The sequence below is a fragment of the Peromyscus eremicus genome, chromosome 2, assembly GCF_949786415.1.
Source record: "Peromyscus eremicus chromosome 2, PerEre_H2_v1, whole genome shotgun sequence".
Taxonomy (NCBI): Eukaryota; Metazoa; Chordata; class Mammalia; order Rodentia; family Cricetidae; genus Peromyscus; species Peromyscus eremicus.
Genome location: NC_081417.1, coordinates 103,415,585 through 103,432,192, shown reverse-complemented (window position 1 = coordinate 103,432,192; position 16,608 = coordinate 103,415,585). Strand labels below are relative to the sequence as shown.

General features: G+C 38.7%; 1 protein-coding gene across 1 annotated transcript in view; it reads right to left on the bottom strand.

Moving 5' to 3' along the window:
- The window catches only part of Focad (focadhesin), a 293,097-nt gene that overhangs the window by 115,283 nt on the left and 161,206 nt on the right, over positions 1-16,608 (bottom strand). Inside the window, exon 16 of the mRNA XM_059254513.1 lies at positions 1,481-1,615. Coding sequence (XP_059110496.1) covers positions 1,481-1,615 — 135 coding nt within the window. The remainder of the gene's footprint in view (positions 1-1,480; positions 1,616-16,608) is intronic.

The following is a 16,608-nucleotide window of genomic DNA, read 5'->3' as shown; positions in this document are numbered from 1 at the left end:
TTTCTGCTAACCAGTGGAGTACTGTTCCTGTACAGACCACCCTTAGAGGGGAGAAATGGGTTAAATGATCTCAGAGCAGTCTGCCTGAATAACAGAAGAACATTGATTATATAAAGACAAACCAAGTAGATATAAAACCTGAAAGAAAAGATAACCTAGGTCAAAGGGCATTTCTCAGCCATGAACACACAAACATCAAAACCAACACATAAAAAACACTTAACAAAGTAACTCATAATAAAATTTGAATAATTCTAAGTACTAACAATTCAAAGTATAAGATTTCAGCCTTTAAGGACAAAAAATGAATGAGCCCAACATGCCAATGCTGTAGATTTTAGTCTGAGTTCCTGATCAATCACTCTGTAGGCTCTAGACAAGGTAAGGTTGAGTATCCAAGTCCTACAGCCAGAAAGAAATAGAACTGCTGTACCACATACCCTAAGGGTAACAACTGAAATTTTTTCCTTAATACTATAAAATAAACTCTAAAGGCCCTGTGTTGGTTACACAGTTCATTCAGCAACTACATACCCAGTACATACTTTGTGCAGGCACGGTCCTAGATGTTCACCCACAGAAATGATGATTTTGATTTCATTCATTGTGGGGCATTTTAAATAGTGAGAATGGGGCTAGGGAAACAGTTCAGCAGTTAAAAACATTTCTTGCTGTCCTAGAGGACCTGAGTTAGAGTCTGAGAACCACACTAGGTGGCTCACAACCATCTGTAACTCCAGCTCCAGAAAATACAACACCTTTTTCTGGTCTCTGAAGATACCCAAACACACAGGGCACACATGTGGCACACACACACACACACACACACACACACACACACACACACACACAAATAAATCTTTAAAGTTACTAGAAGTATTTTCTGATACTTCCGTCTAATCCTGTGATTAGAAACACACAAAGGACTGTTACAGAATCTTAAAGTCTGGTAGAGTACTTGATTCACTAAACTGGAAGTTCGTCAGTGAAAATACACTGCAGATCTTTGAAGGAAAAGAAGTAACGGTGAGAACAAGGGACTGTAGTTTATAAAAGTGAAGACACAAGTGTAATTTTTATTGTTTGACTATTTCACTCAAAGAAGAACTAGGAAGACAGTGTTAAGTAGCACCATAGGAATCTGACAACAAAGACCTCACTAGTGTTTCAGGCTATTATGATGATAAACATAACTTTATAAAACAGAGAAAATACATCCTGCCTTTGTAAGTTTTATTGCTTATATTTTATGACTTAAAACATTAATAAATGTTTTTAAACTGTTAATCTTATATACTATTATTTTAGAAATGGAACTTTTAACATAAAAATGTATTTTTAATATCTTGATAATTCTTATAATAAAAACACAATCTCCTTTTATGTAAACTAGCTGTAAAAACAAAGAATTAATTCAGAAAGTAGTTACACATCACACACCTTTCCTCAAAATACAGCATCTTGGACTCCAAACACATACCTCATATTCAACTGTGTTAACTGTTAAGGAAGGAACCAGAGAAAACAGTTCACTCAGGGTCTTCAATATGAGGGGTCTTGTGTCACAACTCAACTTTGGAGAGAGAGCATTCCAAGTGGAGCGAATGCAAACCACCTATGAAACAAATGCAAAAAGTCATTAACTAAGAAAAGTCAAACTCATATAAAGTCATTAGGGTTTGCAATCCAGGCATGGTAGCACAGCTATGTAATCCCAGCTTCTTTGGAAGTTACGGCAGTAGAATTCCAAGGCAAGTTTGTCTGTACTGCAAGACAAATTCAAGGCCAGCCTGGGCAACTTAGCAAGATCCTGTCTCAAAACAGAAATTTAAAAAAGGAAAAAAAGGGCGGCAGCGGCGGCGGGGCACTGGAGATGTACCTCAGAGCTCAGTGAGAATACTCCTTAGTATGTAGGAGGCCCTGGGCTCAATCCCCAGTACCTCAAAGAGTAGCCTAGAGGACTCCATTCCAATGTAAGAAGAAAGGCCATTGCTAGAAAATAAGATTTATAAGATAGCAACCATAAAAGGAAAGTTTTAAATCAATTTAAATTGCTGAAGATGCAACTTGCCTCACAAAATTGTTTTTTAACTATTTTGTTTCAGTTATCAAACAACTTACCCTGTTGTAGTTTAAATATCAAGCATACCCTGCCTCACCCCAAGCTTGTGCCCAGCTCATGAAGAACTTGGCAGGCGAAGCCCATGAGTGTTCTAGCCACATCAATGAGTTACTCCATTGACAGGAGAGGTTACTAGAAAGTGGCACCTTCCTAGTAAGAGAAAGGGGGTCACCTGAGCCGTGCTTATGAAAAGTGCACCTCATGCTTGGTGTTCTCCCTCCCCTCTCCAATGCTCCTCTACCTCCCCTGCCCTTGAACTTCCTAGGCAGCCACGAGATAGCCAGGCCTTATCCACCATGGTGCTCTGGCTTCCTAGAGCCCAAAGCTACAGAAACATGAAAGTGAGATGGTACCTCTGTGCTTGCGCACTCTCTCTCTCTCTCTCTCTCTGTCTCTCTGTCTCTCTGTCTCTCTCTCTGTCTCTCTCTCTCTCTCTCTCTCTCTCTCTCTCTCTCTCTCTCTCTCTCTCTCACACACACACACACACACACACACACACACACACACACACACAAGCTTCCTACATACAACATTAACTCCAGCTTTTATATGTGTGTGTATACAGATATATGTGTATATGTGTGTACACTTAATTTTTTTGTTTTGTTTTGTTTTGTTTTTCGAGACAGGGTTTCTCTGTGTAGCTTTGGAGCCTGTCCTGGAACTCACTATATAGACCAGGCTGGCCTCAAAGAGATCCACCTGGCTCTGCCTCCTGAGTATTGGGATTAAAGGCATGCGCCACCACCGCCCAGCCACCTAATTTTTTAACATCCACTCGCAGAAACACACACAAAAAAGGTAAAATATTTCATCCAGAAAATTGGGGAGAAATGATATATATGAACAAAAAAATTCTCAGCTAATTTTGTCTTAGAAAAATGTTAAGGAGATGATAAAATAATTTTATTTTAAATAATTTGAGGATTTTCATTTCAGATTAAGAGGCTGCTAAACTTAAATCTGAACACAAACACAAATGTTACGCCCCTTGGTCCAATTTCCTTAAACCAGTGTTCCTAGTCATTACGATATCTGATTTTACAATCACTCAAATGTCTTCCTTAATGTTAATTTTAGCTCTAACAGATGATTGTTTTCCACTGATGGATATTTTATTAAAAATTTTAAGACACAGGCAGAAAAAGTGCCAACAAAGGACCAATTAGAATTTAACAGGATTAATCCTTTCAAAATGCCCAATTCTTCAGTTACATCGCAATTAATATATACAACTTATCTCTATCTACAAACATAAATTATTAAGGAAAAATTACATGAAGTGATAGTTATAGGCATGTCTAAGATATATGAATAATATATGCTTAAAGGAAACAGATTAAGAAATGACTCAAAATAAAAGAGTAGAAACAATACCTCCAGAAAAATTATGGATTCATAATTTCTGCTGTTATTTCTTCTTTCCATGAAATAGCAGAAAAAGAAATGTCCTTTGCTTTGGAATCTACTACATGATCCAATTTGGAGAAATATTTACCAAAAAAGGAACACTATGGGCAAGGCATGATAGTGAGCATGTTTACAAAAATACAGCTCTGGTATTTCAAATAATTGGTGTTTCAAAAATAATAATTAATACAAATTTAAAAGATGCAATTCCTTAATAGCTACCCACAAAGCAGCATGCACATATCCAAAGCAGTACACAGAACCAGGAGGGAACACAACATAAAATATACTCCAGTCTGTTGAAGAATTTATCAAGCTGTATTAGAAAGAAAGTAAAACGTGCAATTCTAAGTTATTTGGCATGACTAGAACTGTGTTGAACATAGAATAGCTGAAAGAGGAATCTAAGAAGGAAAGAAATGTCATCAGGTGGGAATCTTGCCATTGGGTGTCAAGAGATGGTAAGGCTTGACAAAGAACTTAGAGAAGGAATGGGCAGAAATCATGCGGATGTACCACAAGATAGCAAGCCAATCATGAAAAATTGTGTGTTGGCACAAAAGGTATGCAAGCTGGGAAGGCAGGTAGGTCACAGAATTCCTGGAACACCAAAGGATTTGGACCAATGTCATTTAAAAAGAAAAGATACCCCAAAGATTTCAGAATTGAGGGACACACAAAATGAAAGAGTGCTACTCCATAAGGAAGCCTTGTTTAATAGCATTTCTCTGTGATTCTTCTAAAGGTCATGTTGTAGCCCAAGTCAAAGTAGCCACCAACTCTCCTCCTCTCTGACTTCTAACGACTCCCCAAGACAGAAGGGCCACAGAGCTTCCTGAAATGCTACAACCATCAACTGATTGTCCCTGTTCACTGCTTACCTTAAATGCCCACCTAATGCCGATCTTGGTTGTTTCAAGTTCTATGTTAAATCCCATTTCCTCAATCAGGTTTGCTCTTAAAATTCAAGTCCTCTATGGTGACATTTTATTTGTACTGAAATGTGATTTTATTTGTATGTTAATAAATAAAGTTGCCTGGGGGTCAGAGCTAATAGTAAGCCATAGCAGAGCTGGGCGTTAGTGGCGCACACCTTTAATCCCAGCACTTGGTAGGCAGAGCTAGGTAGATCTCTGTGTGGTCAAGGATACAGCCAGCATTGGAGACACACGCCTTTGATCTCAATACCAGCCATAGAAGATCTGGAGGGCTGTACAAACAGGCAGTGACGATGTGGTCATGTGGTTGGGTTTACAACCAATGAGAAGGCAGAACAGAAACTCTATCTAAAGACAAACACTCAGGAAGTAGGTCTCTCTTGGCTGAAGAGGCTAGCTGCAGCAGACGGGTAAGGCTCTTAGCTCTGATCTCTTGGCTTTCTTCTTTGCATTGGTTCTGTGATGGTTGGTTACATCTACAGTCCTCTTTCTATTTCTCTTTTTCCCCTTCAACTTCTAACATTTAAATTGCTGTGTCTCTCAGTTTAGCATTTAATTATATACTGTCTGCTATTACCCACTATTTTTATGTGTGGAAACTGTCTCTTCAACTAGATAATAAGGTCTTAAAGGACAATGACCATGTAGCCTGCTTCCTATCCTTCACTCACCTAGCACAGTTGTATGTAAAAAATTATCTGTCTTCATTGAGTACTAAAGGCTACGCAACATGGGATGGGGGCAGGAAAAACACCTCAGGGACAGAACAGAGAATTAAGAGAACTGCAATAACCATTTGGTACTGGATAACCAGTTGGTGTGCTCCGCCCCAGGGAAGACTGTTTTTCCCACTCAGCATTCCTTGGTTGCCTGTAGTTCTTTGTGTAGGGTTGAGGCCTCCTGCTTTCTTTCCCCATCCAAGTTAGCAGGTCTATTTGTTGTTGTCCTATTCAGCTCATGTTTAAGCAGTCAAGTTAGTGAGACTTGATGGACGCTTTTTTCTGACATTCTAGGAGACATAATCTCACAGCAAACTTCCTGTTTCTCTGGTTCATAGACACTTTCTGCACCCTCTTCCACAATGATCCCTGAGCCTTAAGTGTGGAAATTATTTTATATTTATGTATTTAGGAATACATATGTACATACATATATATATGTACATACATATAACAACAATTAATGAAAAAAGAGGACATGAATTATCAAGCAAATCTAAGAATGCCAAACAAGAATGATTATAATAACCATGTCTTTAATTCATTTAGAAAGAAAGAAAGAAAGAAAGAAAGAAAGAAAGAAAGAAAGGAAGGAAGGAAGGAAGGAAGGAAGGAAGGAAGGAAGGAAGGAAGGAAGGAAGAAAGAAAGAAAGAAAGAAAGAAAGAAAGAAAGAAAGAAAGAAAGAAAGAAAGAAAGAGAAAGAAAGACAGACAGACAACGAACTGGAACTGCCTGGGACCTAACAACCTGGGTCAAAACCAAAACCAAACAAAGTGGAAGGAAGTGGAGGGCACACTCCTAGGAATAAAGATCTGGGGTGAATTAGTGAAAATGAGATATCTGACATGTGTTTGGCAAAGATTAAAGAGAAGATGTAAAGAGAACCATCCCACAGACAAGAGGGAAGACTCCATTCAGATGTGAGGTTGGTTGGACAATGCTGTCATCCAAATATTTCTATAAACCAATACACCATGGAAAAGTATGCCTCAGACTGCAATGGCATGCCAATGAACTTGCAGGGCCGTCAATTACAGAAGCACAAAGGGAACCCGTCCTCTCTGAGTGTGGAGTAAGAATACACTTCTGAAGCATATTCAGAGCTTTGGATTTTTTGTTTGTTTGTTTTCAATTTTGTCTTCTACTTGTAACATTTTAAAAATAACACCTACAACAGTACTCTCTCCATGACCTGTGAGAACATTCTAGGATCCCAGCAGAAAGCAGGGCCTTACATGACAGCCAGGTAGCCTCCTCCAGCCCTCTACCCTTCCTGACCTGGGCTATTTGGATTGGATATGAAAGACTTAGTCTCAAGACTACATGGGGTCAGCCTACCTCTGTGATCCATGGGTCTCCCTGAACCTTGCAGATATGGTCTGGTTAATCTGTCAAGATGTTTCAGATTAGTCTGGATTTGCTGGTTTATTCTGTTTCTGCTGGTCATTAACCCATAAATTAATCTGTTTCCAGAAATAAACTGACTTCTTTTTGTTTTGTATTTTGTTTTGGTCTTGGACAGGAACTTACTATGTAACATGGGCTGGCCTTGAACTCATGGCCATCCTTCTGCCTCAGCTTCCCAAATACTGAGATTATAGGACTGAGTCATCACTACCCAAACTGACTTCTTTTAATTTCCATAGTATGTAGTTGAGTTCAGAGGGGAAAAAGGGTAGGAAGGGGGTTACCACACGGCAGAAATAAAGAGGTATATACTTGCATTATGGCTATATGTATTTTATGGAAGTTGTCAGTTTTGCAACCTAACAACTTCTTTTTAAACATTCATACAGAAATAGGAGATGTGCATGTTAGCCTACTAAGGACAAGGAGTGGGAACTGAGACTCCAATGTAACGACTAGCCCTTGGAAGGATGATCTCTAGTTTAAAGGTTGGATTAGAAACCAGATGGCCAAGGAGTATGACATCAGAAATGCCAGTGAGCTGGGGTACCTGAAGCAATCTGGACTCTCAAATGCATACCCCAAAATTTTGCATATAAATATAAAAACAGGCCCACCTAAAAATGAGTTCACAATGAAAAAATAAAAGTACCCAGTGGCAGAGCCTATGGTGAGTGTGAACTGTCAAAAGCAGAGGATTTCATCCTAAGATCTTACCATAATAAAAGAAATAAAGGTGAAAACACTTAAAAGAAATAATGAGATGTTGTTTATATCCCAATAAAAGAATATCACAATGGAAAAGAAGTGGCAAATTTTCAAAATAATTAACTAAAGGTGCTGGGATTTAAAAATTTGAATGGAGGGCCAGCTGGATGGCTCAGCAGGTTGCCATTTGCCCCACAGAGCCTCAAAATATGAGTTGGAGCCCCTTAACCCAATTAAAGGTGAAAGGAGTGTCCAGACTCCACAAATTTGCCCTCTGACCTCTACACATGCACCATGACATGCACACACACACACACACACACACACACACACACACACACACAAACAATAATAAACAATTTTTTCATTACAACTGACAGTTGCACACACCTGTAACCATAAAATCTAAGAGTTAGAGACAGGAGGATCATAAGCTCAAAGTTATCTGCTCAGTTTCATGCGGAGTCTGATGTCAGCCTAGACTACATAGGACGTTTTCATTGTTTTTATTTTTTTTAAATAAGAAATGGGCTGGTGAGACTTCTTAGAGGGTAAAAGCACCTGCTGTCAAACTCTGACAACCTGAGTTTAACGTCCAGGACGAACATGATTTAAAAAAAGAGAGAGAACAGACAACCAAATGTTGTCTTCTGACCTCAAAACACACACCATGGCATGTCCACCCACCCACATATATGCATACACACATGCATGTACACAAAATAAATAAAATGCAATAAAAAAATTTAATTGGGCAACATTAACCTAACAGTCAGTTACCCTAACTCCAATCCAAATAAATAAGTGCTGTAAAATATAAAAAAAGGTCAAAGTCAGTGCTATACTTTGGATCTTAATCATCTCCCATATATCCCGTGTTTAGGGAACAGCCCACAGATCGTTGTGAGCGGGAGGTTTCCCGTCAAGGAATGCTACCCTCAGAGCAGAATGTGGAGCCCTGGTCTCTTCCTCCTTCACCTTTTCACTTCTCTGCCATGAGACTGGCTCCACCACATCATCCGCAACATGATGTCCCTTGCCACAGACCCAAAAGCAAAAGGGGCCAGTCAGCCAGGAACTAAAGCTCCCAAAACACTGAAGAAAAACAAAATGTTTTTCTTCTAAGTGAATTATATTAAGTATCTGACTGTAACAAAAAGCTGATGCCCCCCTAGCCAAAAAAAAAAAAAAAAAAATTCTAACCAATATTTACAAAGGAGTTTAATCTTAAAATGACCCTGGTTGGTTTGAGGACTGAGATAGTGAAAATGTCAGTCTAGCATATAAAGCATACTGTTGTGCCAGAAAAAGGCACTCAAAAACAGGGTGTGGGCTTGTGGAGAAAGCAGAGTAGACACCGTAAAGAGCTCTGAATGGTAAGCACTTAAAGAATTTGAATAACTAGCGATTGGTAATTAGATTACAATTTGTAGCGATATTCATTGACACAGCAAATGGAGATATGAATTTATGCATATAGGAAAAGAAGCAGTCCTTCCTTATAAAAGAATCCTAAGTGATAAATGTAGAAGCAATGAAAATGAGATCACCACCAGGCCAATACCACAGGGCCCACTGTCGTAGCAGCACATACTGATGGGGGCCAAACTTGGTACACTGTATCAAAGCATCTCCCCTAAGAAAGTTATTAATTATAAATGAAAAATAGTAATTACCGTAGAGAAATCTGGCAGAAATCACCCTTAAAAAGGGAGCAAAGTCTACATTAACAGTAATAAAATATACAACACATCTCCCTTCGCATGACACACTAAGATGAGAACCTTAGTTCTGAAATCTTCCTGCCAAATCATAAGGAGTCATCAAATATGCCCAAATTAGGGAATATGTTCCCAAATAACTGGCCAGGAAACTTTAAAAGTATCAGGATCACAGAAACCAAAGGGATAGAAGGACCAACACAGATTAGAGAAGAGTTCATGGAAACTAAGCTCTATGTGGAATGCTGGGACAGAAGGGGAAACCTGGCGACAGCGGAATAAAGCTGCCAGCTCAGGGACAGCCAGGGCAGCAGTGTCAATCTCTCAGTTTTGGTAACTATATTCAAGTGACATCAGCAAACAGTTCAGATCAGAGGAGGCCAGGTGGGAAATGTATAAGAGCTCAACTTTTTGCACTAGTTTTAATAAGACCTTTTAAAGGAAATAATTCACATATAATTGCCCCAAGTAAGTGATTCTCAGAATACGTACAAATTTGTATTAGCACCCCAAACAGTATGAATTCATTTTGGTCACCCTTCCTCCAAATCCCTACTCACTGCTTACTCTCCATTTTCTCTGAGCCTTCCCACCCTGGGGAACCAGCAGTCCACCTTCTGTCTCATCAGTCTGACTGTACTTGACTTTTCCTGTAAGTGAAATCAAAGAGCACCTGCTCCTTTACAGTGGGCAGCTTCAATGTCGGATGCTGTTTTCAAGGTCATCATGTTGCAACATGTATTGGCACTTTTAATTAAATATTATTCCATTTTATGTAATGTATTTTCCATATTATTTTTAACTTCTCCATAACATTTCAAAATTACTGGTTAAAAAAGAACAGAAAAAAAAAAGCATTAAAGAAATAATAGCTAAAAATATCCAGGTTCAATAAAGACATAAACCTCTACCTTCAGTCTTAAGATAAAATGTTGTTGTTGCTGCTGCTGCTGTTGTTAACACTATGAATGGTAAAAGATGGAAACAAAGAAAGCATTTTCAAAGCTAAAAGGAAGAAAAACACATACTACCTGTCAAGGAACAGCTTAAAACAACAGACTTGTCAAAGTTAACAAACCAGAAGACTGTGAAATAAAATCGTAAGTGCTGAAGAAACTGCCATCCAGCAGTGCTAAATCCACCATTCAATAGTAAGGAAAAAAACAAGTAAGAATACGAAAAAAAATTAAGTATATAAAACCAAGCCAGGCATGATACCTACGAATTACACGCAGATAGAAAGTTAATTCTTAAGTACGAATGACTCAATGTCTTGTTGAGTTTGTCTAAGAAGCAATTCATACCAGTCTAAGTGCTTTCATTATGCATATTTTATTGCTAGGGAAAATGATAATTTCCCCCACGTTATTCTTATACAATAGTAGCAACACTGAGCATAGAGATTAAGGAGACTGTGCAGTGAGATGCACTAAAAGGAGCACGGGATTGGAGCCGGGGACCTTAGGCTTTCCCATTCCATAGCTGTGGGACTACAGCAAACCCATTAATCTCACTGCCTGTTTCCCCAGCTGCAAAGTGGAAACAATGCTAGTAACACCTGCTCTTTGGATAGCATGAAGTTGACAGTAAAGGCTGCACGGAGACAACTGCATATGGACATGCTTTACGTGCTGAAAAAGATGGTTATTGCTGTTAGAGCCAATGGGAGGAAAACCAGCAAACCCCAGGAGCATCGGTGCTTTTGCTCTTAATTCCTGTGCTGTAAAATTACTTTGTTCCTGCATGGAGAACAGAGCGCTATCTCCTAATCTTACTTTCAAAAGCTATTTCTAGAAATTCCTGAAAGCAGCCTACTCCTTTTGTCCTGATTCTTTACTCCAACAGAGGGAGAGCTTTATAAAAACCTTTAGACTATGAAAAATGCCTCCTGTGCCCTTTTCATAATGAAGGTAAAAGAAACTGCCTTTACAATTAAAGGACTCAAGCCTTCATCACATAGAGAAGCCCTCTTAAGCCAATTCAGCACACACAATTCATAGAACAGGATGCTTCTGTTACCAAAGTACAATAAGCAGGGATAAGAGGAAGCATAAAGACACGCAATCGATGGAACAGAAACAATGGGGGGAAAGCACTCTTTCTTACCCAAATAATATGGGCTTAAAGGTTATAAATATTTTTAAAATGACTAACACAGGTTCATTTATGCAATTTCAGTCCTTTAATGTTTGAGACTAGTTCATCAGGAAGGCAGTGTTGTAGGAAAAGAAACACAAATTGGTATAAATACAGAGTTGCCTTTTTAAGTCTACAATCCAAAGGGCAGCCATTCCGATGATTTTGCTCTTTGTCCTGCTCACGGCAAAGAATACAAATGCACTTTTCTAAATCCCACCATGGCTAAGTGAGGAAAAATTATCTGCTACTCTCATATTAACAAGCCCCAACAACACTAACCCATTCCCGAAGTTTCTCGGGGAAATGACTTGCATTTTGAAGTGCACCCTTAAAGCATTCAGATACCAGAAGAGGGAGGCAAAAAAGTGTACAAGTTACACAAGCAGAAGCTGACAGTCTTTTATCAGACAGACTATCTACACACGAAGCAGGCAATGGAGGCTTCCTGGCTCTCGGGTCACCAGGCTTGCAATGCAAGCCCTTTAACCTGCTAAGCCATTTCCTCACTCTGATTTTTTTAAGGACATCTCTTCCCTGTCTCCTTAAACGAAGGTCAGACCCCAAGGTGACAGAGGAAAATAGAAATTCAATCAGCATAGCTTAAGATCCACCCACCCAACTACAGGAAGGTTGTCCAGAAGATAAAGAATTAAAAGCAATGAGTATTTACTAGCACTAGAACAAAGTATCATCCACCTATCGCTGGCCATGATGGCACATGCCCATAAATCCCAGTGCTCTGGAGACTGACCTAGGAGGATCATGAGTTAAAGGCCAACCAGACTACATTTAAGAACCTACCTTAAAAAAAAAAGCCAAGTAATTTAATATTACTCACTTAAATTTTAAAAGAGTCTTTAAAATAGAAGACTACAATGAGCATACCTATTGAGAAGAATGGCCTACTGACTTTTCCTATTGACAATTGATGTGCTATGTGCCACAAATACTTGATAAATTAAGCAATCTCATTAGACCCTTCAAAAATTGTAACTGTAAAACAATTACAAACTGAAAAAATGATGCTCTGATACATCTATGAAGCCTGAACAACTTGAAAAGATAGAATTACACAGTCCCAATTCCAAATAACCAATACAGACTAACCGAAACCTAAGGTGACTCTGTCCAATGGAAATGGTTCTTCTATCCCATCTATACACACACTTGGGGAATAACGATAGGAATAGCTGACTTACACACACAGTGCTATCTGTAACTCGCCAATAACAAGAAGGAAACAACCACTGCCCCTTCCAGTAGAAGGAATCTCCTCCTTAGGAAGATCTGATTTAAAGATACAATTTTATGACCTACTAGTATAAGGGGGGGGGAGGATTGACTGACCTTCTTTAAGAACTGAGTTATTCCTCATTGTGAGAAATCCAGAGAGTCCAAATAAAAATTTTCCTATAATAAAGGTCCAAGCAAATGCAAACAAGGTTTTTTCCCACCCATATAAATGCAGTCTCTAGTACAGCATTTCCCCTAAAAAACAAATTTGTTGATGAATAAATGAAAGAACAAATGATGTTGATAATACCACCACCACCCATCATAGAACTTTCTCTGCAAGGGATAGAAGGTTACTATTTCAGGATTTAAGAGCCACACACTGGCTAAGTATTACCGTCATAGCAACTGGAGGACTGTGCCCCTGTAGCGTGGAAATAGCCCAAACCAATATATAAACAAATGAGTATGCCTATAGTCCAATAAAACATTATCTACAAAAGCAGAGAGTGGAATGGATTGAGCCAAGTAGCCATTGTTCACTAACCATTTGAACTATAATATGTGATTATTAATTAGAGACAACTTCACAATTAAATTAGGTGGATGCTCTGAAAGCGCCATGTGCATGTGACCCTTCACGAGAGAAGGGATCTTCTTATAATACAGTGTCCAATTCATTAGGTCTACTGCAAAGGCTAAGAGTCCTGTTTCTTAACCAGCTCATAGGTGATAGTAACTACTAATAAGAAAACTAGATTTTTAGGAAGTGTATCTCTGTAAGTTTCAATCCAACCTGGTCTACACTGCAGTTCTGACCTAGCAAAGGCTACATAATGACACCTGTTTCAAAAACACAAAAGCAAATGAGCAAGAGGAAGAGGAGGAAGAGGAGGAGGAAAGGGAGGGAGGGAGGGAGGGAGGGAGGGAGGGAGGAAGACAATATTTTGAGTTACAAAATACTAAAGTGCATTAATAGATTTGTCTTAGAATTTCAAAACAGTCAGGAAATTATAAGTGAGGCAATAAGCCCAGACTTTACTAGAATAGTCCCAATATTGGGAAATTTTATGGCTCCTCCCCCCCCCACCCCAATGCCATAAAGAAGTCAAATTGACCACGGATTCTAAAGTTTAAACTTTGATTCCACTCTTCCACTTATAAGAGGCATGAAGGTAATGTCAAAGCACTTATTCTCATATTGGAATTTTAAAGATGATAATATTATAATTTCTATGCCTTTTCTTATAGAAAGACTAGATTTTTAACATGTTTAATATACAACCACAACTAAACACCATTAAAATATTTTAAAATCCCCCAAAGTTCTGATCGTTTTTTTACATTATTTTAAATAACTTTTAAAATTATTTGCATAGACTAAATACTCTATGAAAAAGCTTTTGCTGAAGTTGGATAAATTAAGTCCTAAGAAGTAAAACAAGTTAAGGATAGTTAATATTTTCCTAAGACTCAAATTATTTGTCTATTTTTCATCAGTTGGAGGAGTACAAATTGAGCACTGTAATGTACCAGATACTAAGCTGGGACACTGTGAGAGGGAGAAGAGAAAACAATGGTTGCTAAACTTCACTTCCTACCTTCAAGAAGCTTAGAGGTAGTGGAGGCTGACACTGGAACATGCACTACAGAGCTCCTGGTAGAGAGTAATTGCCTAAGTCATGAACTAGATATAGAGTGAAATATAATAAGGAAGCTGACGTCAGATAGGTGATAATGGAGGAGATTATATGAAAGAGTGATTATATACCCAGCATTGCTAGATCATGGTAATGTCCAATATACTGATTCAACTGTACAGAAAAATTTGAGATCATGGCATAATATAGGACAGTGAGGAAATATTGGTGCTCATGCACTTTCTAAAATTGTCTTGAAAACTTTCACAAGTTGGTGTCTAACATCATATGTTAGAAGGTTGTGGTAGACTTATTTCCTAATATACAGTAAACATTGCCAATTTAATATAAAACTGCTAAAATACTTACTAAGTTTATACCGTGAGATAAAATATCACTTCAAGATCTACAATCATCCATTTTTATAAAATATATAGGTGTCTTTTTAATACTAAAAGGTAGATATATAACTTGTTTCTTTTAGAAACTGCATTTTCATTGTGCTTCCTCCTCAGTTTTATCCAAATTCATTTTCATGGGTGAAAGCCTGCTATGGATCACCAGTCCAATGTGCCTACCACAAAAATGTGCATATAAATCAAAACTATTTTTCATTTTCTAACACCACAAGATTTCACTTCTTCTTAAAGTAAGTTGCACAACGGTCACACAATCCAGACACAAATATATTGGAAAGATTAAAAAGCAATCATTAGACAGGAACGGTTAAAAAGTTAGAAATGGCAATGGTGTGAGCAGAAACGGTGACTTGATTTAAAAATGCTTTTCCAAGATGGTGTTTTAAGTTCTCCTTTTTCTGGTGCCTTGGCACTGCTGTAAGTTACAGTGATGAACCAGAAAGGCTGACAGTGAGTAGAGGTCACTCTTCCTTTCACAAAGGGAAAGGCAAACTGCGGAAAGGAGAATGGAGGAAGGACAAAGAGCGTGACCTTGTGTAGATGAATATTTGTGAGGAGGACGCGGTGAAATCAAAGTTCTGGAAATGGAGTCAGTTTAAACTAACTCTGGCTGCCTCTCCCTTAGGAGACAATTCAATGTTGGGCTACGGAGCCGGCTCAACAGTTAAGGACATTCCCTGCTCTTGCAGAGGATCAGGGCTTAGTTCCCAGCACCCACAACAAATGACTCACAACCAAGTAAACTCCAGCTCTGGGGAACTGGACATGCCCTTACCTCCTTGGGGACCTGCACATGCATGGTACCCATAATCTCATGTAGGCACATACACATAAATAAACAATTCTCCTTTACAAGAAAGCCACTTAATCTCACAAACACAGCAGCTTGTAGACCTCTCCTTTAATGAAAACTGTTCACTGCAAATCATAAATGCTGACATCCTGTACCCAAGTCTTTTAAGAGCAAAACAAAACCAAGCTGCTGTTAAGCAAATACTAAAAAGTTCAAAATTTAATTTCCATAAAAATTCTACAAATCTAAGCGAGCTATTAATGCCATCTTAAATTATTCTCCATGACCTACAATGCAATTGAGGACTTTAGAGAGTACCGGAAAAACATCTGTGCTACAGCAGTGGTGCAGGCGCCTTCCAAGACAGCATGCAGCAGCTGCTGACAAACGAGGGAGGGGGCGGACTGACTTGCATCAGTCTATCTGCCATGGGAAAGAGTACTGAAAAGAAGACGCGGAGAGGAACACAAGAGGAGAGGCTAGACAAACAGGGAAGAGGAAAAATAACCCTTAACACTGAGCAGTAGAAGGGGACGACGAAAGCCCGACATCACTTTCCTCATTGTGCTTGCAAGAAAACCCCACTAGCTTTACTACTCCTCTGTCCAAATGTTCAGAGAAAATCTTGTTGTTTAAACTGCTTGCTTATTTTTAACTACTTAATGTATATAGAAAAATGCTTCTTTCCCCCAACACTTTTTAAATATAATTGTCTACTTTCAAAAAAAATCACTAATAAAGCAAATCACTAACTAATAAAAGTACCGCAAGGATTAAGTAATCAATTATCAGAATGTATTCTATAAAAATAACAGTAATAGTAATAACCAAAATCAGTATCCCACAATCTGAAATTCATTAACTATATTATACCCATGTGTTCATTCAATTAGATGCCCAAACAGGCCATCAGCACAGTATGGTGCCCCTGATAAACTGTTAGTTTAAAACAACTGTGTGTGTGTGTGGGGGGGGGGGGGGGGGGGTCTGGGAAGATGGCTCAGTGGGTAATGCACTTTCCACAGAAGCAAGAGGACCACAATTCCAATCTACAGCATCCATGTAAACACCAGGTGGGCAGAGCGACCCATGTGTAATGCCAGAACTCCAGAAGCAGAGACAGAGGATCTCAAAAGCAAGCTGGCCAGACAGATGAGCTGAACTGGCAAACCTCTGGGTTCAAGGAAGAAATCCTGACTTTATTTATTTATTTATTCATTTATTTACTTATTTATTTATATTTAAGGTGGAAAGTGATAGAAAAAGACATCCAATGTCAACCTGTGGCTCCACATGCATATATACATATATACCTGCAGACATGCAAAACATACACATGTACATGAGTGAACTCCACA